The sequence below is a fragment of the Stegodyphus dumicola genome, chromosome 5 (genome assembly GCF_044657685.1).
Source record: "Stegodyphus dumicola isolate Sdum_Otavi_A_Nest chromosome 5, ASM4465768v1".
In the NCBI taxonomy this organism is placed as follows: Eukaryota; Metazoa; Arthropoda; class Arachnida; order Araneae; family Eresidae; genus Stegodyphus; species Stegodyphus dumicola.
The window spans coordinates 61,906,891-61,920,015 of NC_140772.1; the positions used below are offsets into that span (position 1 = coordinate 61,906,891).

The 13,125-nt window shown below is 29.4% G+C and overlaps 1 protein-coding gene across 7 annotated transcripts in view; it reads right to left on the reverse strand.

The window, feature by feature from the left end:
* LOC118185255 (uncharacterized) overlaps positions 1-13,125 on the reverse strand; it is a 472,173-nt gene that overhangs the window by 403,702 nt on the left and 55,346 nt on the right. For all 7 annotated transcript variants that reach the window (XR_015041131.1, XM_085816706.1, XM_085816708.1 and 4 more), the window contains exon 10: positions 12,492-12,537. Coding sequence is in view for 6 of the 7 variants with exons in the window: in XM_085816706.1 (XP_085672832.1) it covers positions 12,492-12,537 (46 nt within the window). In the remaining variant the exon portion in view is untranslated. The remainder of the gene's footprint in view (positions 1-12,491; positions 12,538-13,125) is intronic.

Here is a 13,125-nt window from a genome sequence, read left to right on the forward strand (position 1 = left end):
TCAACTGAATTTTGACGAATTTATGACTGTGTTGACAGAGGTCAAAAATATTGTGAATAGACGTCCTTTGACCTACGTTTACAACGATTTACATGAACCTGAACCGCTTGCACCAGCTGATTTTCTATTGATCGGACATAAGGATGAATATCCATACAACTTTGCTGAGATCCTGAATAACTCTCCAACAAGAAAGAGTCTAATAAAATGAATAGAATATCAGACAACACTTATAAAACAGTTCTGGAAAAAATGGAAAAAATCAGTATCTTCTTGAGTTGAGAAATGCTCACTTCTTCGGTACACCAGAAGCCAAGAAAAATCTTAAAATTGGTGATATAGTTTACTTGAAGGAACAACTAAATCTAAGTTCCTCTGGGATTTAGGTCGAGTAATTCAAGTCTTCAAAGGACATGATGGTCTTGTACGATCATGTGTGGTAAAAACTAAAAAAGGGGACCTTAAGAGACCTGTGCAACTGATATACCCCTTGAACTATCAGACTGAAAATGAACTAAATTTGTAACCTTTTAATTTTACTTCTTATATTTCATATTCACTAACATTAATTTTAGATAATTAGTTTAGTTATTACTAATAATTTACTGTTTGTAATTTGAATTAATATTTACGTATTGAGTAACATTTGAGTTGATGCAATTAACTATATTTGTTTAATTTATAATTTCCTTTTGCAGTTTATACTTACATCAGTTGAATGTACTTGATATATAAGTTGCTTTCTTACATTTTTATTATTTGTATACTGAAATAGTGATAATTTTTGCAAAAATTATCAAGTGGGGAGTGTGGAAAATTCCCCCAAATGATTTATGTATCGCCGTTAGATGGTGCTTCACTTCTGAAAAAGAATGTTAGTTTTTAGTTTGCGACGTAGTTTATACTTGCAGTTTATACTTACATCAGTTGAATGTACTTGATATATAAGTTGCTTTCTTACGTTTTTATTATTTGTATACTGAAATAGTGATAATTTTTGCAAAAATTATCAGGTGGAGAGTGTGGAAAATTCCCCCAAATGATTTATGTATCGCCGTTAGAGGGTGCTTCGCTTCTGAAAAAGAATGTTAGTTTTTAGTTTGCGACGTAGTTAGTTAGCAGTGAACCTTCGATGCAATCCAGGTTGCTTTGTAAATAAAATGATTATTTTTGCAGATTGTTGAAGTATTTCACTTCAATTAGAATTAGATCAACCTTTCGCAATAGAAGTGGAGACACACTCATTCTCCGAAAAAACAAAAGTTCAAAGTGACAATGTCATCACAAAAAATCATATGCACTGTCTTCTGGGATAGGAAAGGCATTTTGCTTACTTACTTTCTTCACAAAGGTGAAACCATTAATGTGGCACGATATTGTGAGACTTTAACAAAACTAAGGCATGCCATTCAAAGCAAACGAAGAGGAATGCTCAGTAAAGGAATTGTGTTGCTCCATGACAATGCTTGGCCCCATAATGATGGTGTCACTCAATCGTTAATTCGACAGTTTCATTGGGAGCAGTTCGATCACCCGCCATACAGCCCGGACTTGCCGCCGTACGACTATCACTTGTTCCTGCACATAAAGCACGAGCTTGGTGGCAAGCGCTTTGGATCTGATGATGACACGAAAAATGCTGTGGAGTCGTGGTTATCGAAACTGGCGGGAAGTTTCTTTGACGATGGTATACAAAAACTGGTCACCCGCTGTGACAAGTGTTTGATCATTGGCGGAAACTATGTTGAAAAATAGTTTAAGACATGTATTTTCATGTAAAAATAAAATTGGATTCGAAAAAATTGTTTTACTATTTTTTTACTTATTTATTTATTTATTTATTTATTTATTTTTTTCCAAAACGGTACTTAGTTTCCGAATACGCCTCAAAATATCAACATTTTAATCATTAAACTTGTATTCTACTAATTGCACACTAGCAAAATCTTCAATTGTTCCTTTAATATTAAGTTAATAACTATTTTTCAACAAATATACACAAATATTTATGAATTTATCACACAGACAATTAACCTTAAATGAGTCTTAAAAACATGACTACATGTCTTGGAAATAATATCATACGCAATGCCCTCTATTAACAAAATAATGGATCCAGTGATTCGTTGTTTTTGAACTGTTTTGGATTTCCTAATTGTAAAGGAAAACATAACTCACTTCCTAAAAATATGGTTGCCTGCCCAGCATTTTATACAGTATACAGTAATATTGCAGGAAAGCAAATGGCAACATAGCAAGCATAAGAAATCAAGCAGTGTGATTCATATGGGTTGGGCTAATTGCAACACGTAACTTTGATTTCATACATGTTTCAGTATTAGTAGTGGTCACATTGGAAATCTACAGGATTACATTCCCTTTTATTCAATGGCAAATTTAAACTTTTTGAATATTTTGCTTTTTTACCAGCATTCATAATATTTTCGCACATCCCCGATGGTAACACAATTTGAGAACCACTTTTACAGAGGAAATAATGTATTCAAATGCTTAACTCCAGTGTAAACAGTTACAAAAATAGGCAATCACTCCAATTCAACTAACAATAACACTGCATCCATTTCAGCACATTATGTTCCAATTTTAGTGCCAATATCTGCTCCACAGCAATTTAATAGAATGCAACCAAGAAATGCAACCCGTTTTTTATCCTGATCTTTCAGGATACTCCAGACATTATTAAAATATATCTAAAATAAACTTAATGAGTCAAATAAACATGAGCTTTTTAAATATATCTGAAACAGACTTAAAAATTCAAAATGATGGAGAATTTTTACACATTACATATAGTTTAAAAATTCATAATATTTTACATCAAGCAGTTTATGAATTATGTATGGTAAATCTGACAATATAACATAAAAGGCAGTTATGAATATGACAATATTCATTGGCAATGCAAAAGTATATGATGTCTCAAAATAAAGAAAATTTTGGAAGATTGTCTAAATATGTGCATGCATATGGTGAAATCCTTGAGACAACTTCCAGACGATTTTGGTCTTCTATGGAGGTGAATACTTCAGAGAGGTGATAATAGTGTTTATTCATGGTCTAAGAAATGATAATTTACTTTTAGAGGTGGTTGGATGTGACAGATGGCTATAATCAGGCTTCATATACATTTCTTTAAATGAAAATTGATGACTCAGGATTGATGACAAAGAATCATGAATACAAAAAATTATAATAATAATAATGACATATCAACAAACAGAACTGAATAAATCAAAGCAATTATCTATGCAACTGCTTTCACTCTTCCAATTAAAAAAAAATCAGAAATATATTAATATAAAGTTATGTATGTAGTATGCATTACAATAAAGCAGAAGTATGTAGATTGCATTATCATTAAACACAATCTAATACTTAACATAAAGAAATTTACTATGAATTATCACTAAATAGTCTGAAATTTAACTTGACACAAGTTTAATAAAATAAATTCCCTAAAAGTTTTCAAATAGTTTACAGTAAGAACATGTTTGCTTGAAACACTTCTACTTTGTACTCATAATAGTCCCACTTATTTTAAAGAATATTTTACACTTTTAAAAAAATCACTACCAATCACTATTAAAAAATTTTTATCTTAAAAAGTATTCATTAAAAATAGCCCTATTAAAATCGCAATTTAAAGACATTTTTTAAACAGATAATTATGCATATAATTTATTACATTGGTTTAAAAAATTATTTGAATAGTTCAGCACTACAAGATACAAAACACTTACTCATGTCTTTTTAAGCTGAAATGTTTCTGGTTATTTTAGCTTATTTATATTTATTTTCTTCTCCTTAACAGCTTTTCCAAGTTTATTAGATTAAACAAATAAATCCAAATTCTTAGTAGTCTGTGCACCATCTTCTGAAGTTTTTGCTAATTTGTTAATACTTTCACCAATATCCCTTTGAAGAAATATTTTTCTTTTGTTTTATATAACCAGTTTCTTCCTCTCTAATATTTTTTTTCCAGTTTAAATTTTGTTCAGTTAATTAAAATTGTTGTTCTAATAAACTGCATGTATTTAGAACATGCAAAAGAAGTTGTTAATCTTATTTCTTTAGTTATTTCATTATTGAGAATAACTCCTGAAAATTTTACAAAATGATATAATAAGCATTCAAATATATAAGATGAATCCTTTAAATTCTTAGTTTTCAGTATCTTTATTATTAATAAAGAAACTACTTTTCATAGATACTTGTCCATATTACTAGAATAGAGCCATTTTTGCAATTTTCGACACTCAAGAAAATCACAAAAATAAAAAAAAGGAAGGAAACAGAAATATGTTAAGAAAAAGACATTTAAAATGAAAAATATCTTTTACTCCTTATTACTGTGTTATATTATTTAAATGGTGCCAAGAGCCCTCTGGTTAATGAACTGTGTCAAAGCAGCAATGCTACTTATCACTTTTCATTCTTTAAATCATTGCCAAACAGATGTCAGTCCTAACCACAGTCACTTATAACCCGCCTGACACAAAAAGAGTTCTAAGTAAGAATGCTGCTTTGGCAGTCCATTAATCTAACGGTTCTTGCCATCCTTTAAGTAATAAGTACCATAGTAATAAAGAAGTACTATAACAAATTCAGGTAGCTTCATTTTCATTGTTTTTCAAGAAAATTCTAAAAACAATATGATAAACTCATCACAACCGTACCATAAAACAAATGCCCTAGTGACACAATTTGTAGTCATTAAAATACTGGCCAATTTATAAGAAAATCAGAAAATGTTTGAAAAAAGTTAAAAGAGCATAAAATAAATTTAACTACTGATCTAAACTCAGTGTGCCACGGCCTGCAGTGCCTCGAAATCTGCTTTCTTGACATTGGATCCCGGAGTGCACCAGCATAAGCCCTGGACAAGTGGTCAGCTTGTTGCAGGACCCCCAGTGTTTAGTCTCCAAGCAAACTTGGAACTCATTTTATCAACCCACTCAATGGATGAATTAGTTTAGTTTCTTATTTTCTATCTTAAGTTAAAGCCCAAGCGGAGGCTTTCCTTTAAGTCCGAGAAGGGCCGTCTGTTAGCATTTCTTTGAGTGAATAAAAGGATATTTTAACCATTCTTTGATATTATATTTTATAGTTGTAAGAAGATCAGCGAATAGCTGCTCACTTCCCTGAAGTTCTAGTAGCCAAGGACATGTAAATTAATCAGAACTTTCTAATTTGAAGACCTCCCAGGCATTTTGGCTAATTTATATCAATTTGCTTCTCTTTAAGCATATTTTCTAACAATTAGAAATTCGTTTCAGTATGCAAACTAATGTTCCTGCTAGTTTCTACGTGCTTTATCTTCTAACTTGTCATTCTCTCGGCAATGTACCTATGAGGTTTTACTTGATCTGGTAAAAGTTAAATAGTCCCAAACCCCTGTCAGAAGCAAATTACTGCCATGTCTGAAATTACTGACAAAGTCAGATAAAGTTTTAAATAATCCTTTTATTTAAAAAGAACTTAGAACATAAAGGCACATTCTTAAACTAACACTATCAACTACAGCTCGCAGTGATGCAAGTAAACAGAAACAGTCAAATTCAAACTAAAAATGTAGACTAATAGTAAAAGACTACACAATTTAATTTGAATCTATGCTGACTCTGTAACTCTATTGTCGTAATAAATTCAAATGTTGGCAACGATAACACAAAGATGAATAATTACAAATTATCAGAGCTGGCAGGAATTAATACAGCGCGCAAGCGGAGGCCAGAAACACACTCTGTCTTACAATTCAAAAACTCCAGTTCAGAAACTAATTTACATTCTCATGAGGAAACGGAAAGGAGAAGTTATAGTAAATGCTGAAATTATAAATAACAGTTAATTTACATAATAATAACTGTACATATTTTTGAAGAATAATTTTCTTTCTCCTTACTTCCCCTTCCCCCTTTTAATACGGTTCCGCTCCATTTTAGAAGTTTTGAATTTAACTAGAGATTTTTGTTATTCTAATAAACTAAATGCATTTTGAACATATAGAAAAAGTTGCAAATTTTATTTCTTTAGTACTATGAACATTCAGAATAAATACGAAATGATATATGGGTAAGGGCTGAAATTTTGTGGCAGAAATTTTAGAATTTAGTGACACACCGAGCAACAAAATCTAGTAGTGGCAAAACTTTTAGAATTTAGGAAGACACTAGGCAGCAGAATTAAGGACCCACAGAGCAGGTAAATCAGGTAGGAAAATGTCTAGTGCCAGCCCTATGTATGATGCACTGAGACATATAAGATAAATCTTTTAAATTTTCAGTTTTCAATTTTTTCATAAACAGAAAAATTTCTTTTCTATAAATGCCTGCCCAAGTGATTAGATTTTTAGAATTTTTGATATTTTCCATGCTTATATCTAGTGAAAAGTAAGGAAAATAAAGAGAAGATATACATGTTAAGAAAAAACTTCTAGTATCAGAAGTAAAACATTCAAATATTATACTTTCATTTCTCTTCCAAAAATTCTCCAAAAAGTATGAAATTCATCACAAACTTTCTGTAAAATACGTCCATTATGTGTTAATACTATGAAGACAATTTTCATTTTGTTGTATTTTTCTGGAATCTTCTAGATTCGTGTCAATAAATCTTGCCTTCAAATCCATCTAAACTGTCAAAGTTATAAAGTCTAAAATCCTAAAGAAAAATTACCCCTACTCATTCTGTAACAGTAAAAGCTAGAATTATTAAAAAAAAAGAGAGAGAGAGAGATTAGAAAAGTGCAAAATTAATTTTATAGAGAACTCTTATGTATATTCTGTGAATTCTGAGACAATTACATGAGAAAAAAGGCTTACCCCCCCCCAAAAAAAGGAGAGAGACACTTTTAATTAATTGCATAGCTACTTTGCTTTTGCTAAGAACTGTTTCGTAAACTGTGCTTTATAGCATTTATGACCTTATTTATTTTTCAGATTCAAAATATTTTACAATAAGTCGTGAAAATGGAAAGTTATGTCATTTTATAAAATGAAAGCGAAAAATAAAAATGCTTTATTTTAATGCTATTTTTTAAATATAATTTCAATATATTACCATTACTTTAATGATTTTCAATGTTATAACGTAAAAAAAAAAAAAATCGAAAAATTCCCAGATCTCCGAATTAAAAATTTTCTATAGAAACTGATCTTAAAATTGCCAAATTTAGAACCGTTTAATAAAAGAACTAACATCCCCAAAAGTGAAAGGTTGTTTAAAATCTCTTCACTGAAATAATTTTGAAATGCTTGTTTCACTTCTTGCCTAGAAATTCGAGTATGCAACCTTTATATTAAGAACACATTATAATTCATGAACCCATTCAAAAGATAACTATATTTGTCAGTGAATCGCCAAAAATATTCATGCAAAATGCTAATTCACACTCAAAATAGCAGTCGTAAAAACAGACAGAAATTTCGGGTGATTAAAATTAAGAGACCTTCTGCCAATTTTGGTTGAAATTAAGGACTTTTCAGGACCAAAAATCTATTCCAAAAAACCTAAGAACTTTTAAGGATCGTACGAACCCTGGATTTCCTAAAAATTATGAATTTGAAGATATGCATTAATCAAAGGTCCATGAAGCATTTAAATTCTCTGCAGAAATATAGGTCCCTCCACAGATGGTACTTTACAATATTTTTCAGCCTGTTTTCCCTTTCTATAAAATTTCTATTGATAATTTCTATTCATTTTATCCTTAAAGCCCCTTCCAAGAAAGTATATATATATGTTACCATGAAGGCCGAAATTGGAGAATGTCGACTTTCATGGAGAATATCAACATTCACCAAATACGTCGGTGAAAGACCGAATATTTCACTACATTCTTGTATATTCGGACCCTCACCGGTGTATGTCGACAATCACAGATATACTCTGGTGAAAGTTGAAAAGAGAGGTCATAAAGTGCCATAATAGTTTAAGTTGTTGTAATAAATAAGATTTGAATCACATAATTTAGTAAGTTTTTTATTACTGTTATTTTATTTTCTCATTTAGAACGTACTGTATAATTAAGTAAGTTTTTAACTTCTATTATTTTCCTTTCTCATTTTGAATGTATTGTGTGTTTTAGGTTCTCATGTTCTTAAGTTCTTATTTCAAGTCTCAAGTGCGTTTATTCGCGACTGAATTATGGAGAAGAAAATATAATATTGTTATATGTTCAACATTCACCATTACTACATGGTGAATGTCGACATTGGCCGGTGGTAAGTCAGAAATAAGAATATTTGGAAAATATTTTGGACATACACCAAGAGACTATGTGAATGCTGACATTCACTGGTGAAAGTCGGCATTCTCCAGATTTCGGTGTTTCACCGTTAACATATATACATATATAAAGACACATAAAATATCCAGAAAATGACTGCTACAATGTTTGCACCTTAAATACAATATATAATATACATTTTTATACCTTAAATAAAACTAATAAAATAAAAAATAACACTAACTTAAAAAATGCATGATCTAACAAACCACCCTTATATTTTTACACCTTTTTTTTTCTCAGTATGAATGAAAGCTGTATGTACAGCCATTCACTTTCTTAGCAAAGGGATGAAAATGTCAGATGAGCAAAATTAATGACAGTTTGCAAATTCTGGCCCAAACTTGAGATTTTTAAGGATTAAAAATCATTTCCAAAAAACCCAAGGACTTAAGAACTATGCAAAGCTTCTATTGTGGGAAATTTCACTGTACATTTCACTGCTCACACTATTTATAATATTCAAATGCCACATAAATTTCAGGTTAAATAATATTTTGCTAGAAATAAAAAAAGATTTAAATAACTTTCTGTTAGTAAACAGAACACTTCACCGTATCTTGACAATCCTAGGCAAACGTCTATGTTCAACTATCATTAAAACAATCTTTTGTGTCTATCTAATTTTTTAAGTTGTTACAGGTTTGTTTGGAGCATCAAGTCATTGATTTACAAATACATATCCATTTGTGAAGCATTAAATAACACACTACATAATATATATCCTATTCTACTAAATAGAAAACTGCACATATACGAAAAATCATAAATTTAATCATCACAAGTTTAATATCTAATTTAAAACACAACATTTTGCTCTTTACGAAAAAAATAAATTTAAAAAATGATTTATTATGAAATTAATAAATTCATATTATATAAATTTTAACATGCTAAATTATACAGTTTGATACACTACTAGGTTTTCTAACAGCTACAGCAGAAACTAAAGCCTGTCTAAATATTATCATTTTAAAAAGATACAGAAAATGCTTCAAGAAATTTGAAAACTTGATATATATATATATATAAAATGCAAACATAAAATCTACATTGAAAGTTGTAAATTATATACTCATCATACTGAATGTTTCTATTTCATTCATATTATGAAAAAAAATACTTCTGAAGAAATACTGTTTCAATTATTTTCATGAAAAATTTTTTTTAAATCTAAAGTATATAAGATGCTACAAGAAACAAAATAATAAATTTTTTACAATCTGAACACATATTGGAAAACCTGGAAGATCCTGCAAAAACATCAATGTGTCGCACAATTCATTATGCACCAATACTGAAGGGAAATGATTTAAAAAGCACTATGTATTTTCATATACCATATTTTAGCATGCATTTTTTGAAATCTTGCTTTCATGAGAATCTTGATTTTATTTTTACTTCTTTGTGCAAAGTAAAAAGGAAGTATTGTAATCGTGAAAAATTTCAGGCAGCATATTTCAACAAAAATATCCATTTTGACCGCTATCAAATGCAATTTAAGGATGTTTTTGCGTGACATCCGTACATAAGGACAGAACGAAAGACTCTTTTCCACCAAAAAAAAATTATAAAACTGCTTTAAAATGAATTCTGAAGTGAATTTTTCGTGGTGTCTGTACGTTCGTATCTCGCATATTTAAAAAACGAGTAGCCTCAGAACGTTGAAATTTTGCATATAGGACTGCAATAACATGTAGATGTGCACCTTGTATTTTGGTTGCAATCGGCAATACCAAACGTATATAAATATATTTATATATATATCCACTCTGTTACCCGGCTCAGTGATCTCAGTTTCTTTACTCTTATATGTTTGTAAATTGTGCATTTTTTGCTTTAGAAACGATTGAATTATGTTGTTCTTAACTTTTGATTACGGTTTTTATGACTTTAGGAAATCTGCAAGCAATATTTGTAGAATTATCAACAATTTAAAAGCTGTTTAAGTGCAGTTAAGCCTAATTTTTAAATAACATGGCGGACATGTTTGTTTACATTTGAAACGGCAGAATAGTAGATTTGTTGCCAATCTAGAGAGACTAAGCTTCACAACAACAAAGATAAAGCCTTCATTTATTATTCTGAATGAAATCATGCTTAATCTTTTCTGGAATTTTTTTGAGGAAATAAATGTTTAAGATTTACTTTATAATTTTTAATATAGATATTTTTGCATTTTTATGTTTTTTTGCTTTGTCGCGAAGTGAGAACTGAATTCACTGAATGAGAAATACTGAATCATCTGTGAAAAACAGTTTCTTTTTTGTTTTGTTTGCTTAATTTCTTTTATACATCATTCTAGATCTTTATTAAAGTATTTGAATAGAACATGTATTATCCAAAAGATATAAATTTTGTGCATTCTGAGTTATAATATGAACAAAACATAACGCTGTTAAGTGAACCTGGCACCAGAGTGTTGCTATGATTAACAAATATCGTGAATTTTAAAGAGTACATTTATTATGTTGTGGTTTATGCGCTATAGACGAAATAGATTTAATTCAATCCAATAAGTTTAAATGAAATGCAAGAAAAAATATGTATAATTTAATATTCCATACAAGGAAGTCTTACGGTGTACACATCAGATTTTTTTTTTCCATGATTATTTGAAAAGGGAATAATACAGTGGAAACTCAATAATTTATCACTCTTTCAACCACTGGTATTTCTATCCCTTAACTATTGAATACGATGAGCAAAATGAGCTCATCAAATTTCTTTCCGCACACGCATCTTTCTCTTTCTCATATAAAAAATCTGATGTGTACACCACATAACTTCCTTGTACGGAATATTAAATTATAAGCATTTGTACTTGCATTTCATTTAAACTTATGGAATTGAATTAAATCTACTTCGCCGACAGCGCATAAACCACAATAGAATAAATGCATTCTTTAAAATTCACTCTAGTATTTGTTTACCCTAGTGACACTCTGGTGCTAGATTCACTTAACAGTATTATATTTCGTTCATATTATAACTCATAATGCACAAAATTTATATCATTTAAAGAATAGAATTATCTAATCGTTGCCACATGTTCTATTTAAATACTATAATAAAGCTAGAATGATGTATAAAAGAAATTAAGCAAACAAAACAAAAAAGGAACAGTTTTTCACAGACGATTGAGTATTTCTCATTCAATTAATTCAGTTTTCACTTCGCGACAAGGCAAAAATACATAAAAACTCAAAATATCTGTATTAAAAATTACGAAGTAAATCTTAAACGCTTATTTCCTCGAAAAAATTCCAGAAAGAATTAAGCATGATTTAATTGGCAATAATAAATGAATGCATTATCTTTGTTGTTGCGAAGCTTAATTTCTCTAGATTGGCAACAAATCCACTAGTCTCCTGTTTCAAATGTAAACATCAATAGCTGCCACAAAAAAAAAAAGGCTTAGCGGCACTTAGACAACTTTAAAATTGTTGATAATTCTAAAAATATTGCATACAGATTTACTAAAGTCATAAAAACTGTAACCGGAAGATAAAAACAACATAATACAATGATTTTTAAAGCACAAAATGTACAATTTACAAACATATAAGAGTAAAGAAACCGAGATCACTGAGCCGGGTAACAGAGTGGATATATATATAAATATATTTATATGCGTTTGGAGTGGCTGATTGCAACCAAAATACGAGGTGCACATCTAAATGTTATAGCAGTCCTATATACAAAATTTCAACGTTCTGAGGTTACTCGTTTTTGAGTTATGCGAGATACGTACGTACATACATTCATACAGACACCAAGAAAAATTCTCTTCAGAATTAATTTTAAAATAGTTTTATAATTTTTTTGAAGGAAAAGAGTATTTTATTCTGTCCTTACATACAGATATCACGCAAAAACATCGTTAAATTGCATTTGATAGCGGTCAAAATAGATATTTTCGTTGAAATATGCTGCCTGAAACTAGTAAAAACAGATTTATTCTAGAAATTTCAAAATTTTCTAACCAGAAAATTGTCTTAAAACATTCAGCATGCAATTAACTTTATTGTTATATGAATGAGAGTAACATAGTTAATTAAGTATTCAAAATATTTATTCCTTGTTATTTTAAACTTATGCATTGAATTTAATTCATAGAATTCACATGTCACATCTGTTATATTGAGTATCTACTTAACACTACTGACAAAATGGTCCTTACCCAAACATCTCCAAATTTAACAGTCTTAGCAACAAAAGAAAAGACTCTAAAAAGAAGCAAAATATAAATTGCATGCTATATAATTAACTATATGTGTAATAATTTATTATAAATATATTCAACTATAATTTAGTATTAATATTGTATTCTAATTAAGCAGTATTTAATCTGAATACTGAAATGTTCAATAATAATGAAATGTTAGCATTTTATTTTAAAGCAAAAAAACAAGAGCAATCTTGTAATGTAATTGGATAACAATTTATAATTACATTACGATGTTTAGCAAGAATAATCAAATTTTATTGAATCAAATACTCACACTTAATCCATTAACTATTAAATTCAAATTAAAACCCAAATTTTATAAAATTAATTGGAAATTAATTACTTTACACTAAACTTTGAAATAATCAAATAGAAATTCCAGGTGTTCTACTTAGCATTATTAAACATATTTGTTAAAACTTAGTAGTTTCAGATTTACAAATGATGCAGAATTTGCAACTTTGATTTCTTGTACAGACTGAAGTTAATGTAAATAATAATAAACAAGTTTTTTAAAAAAAATCAAAATTGGTAAAAGTTAACCTTAGCTTGGCAAAATTTCAAATGAAGAGATTTAAGTTTCAAA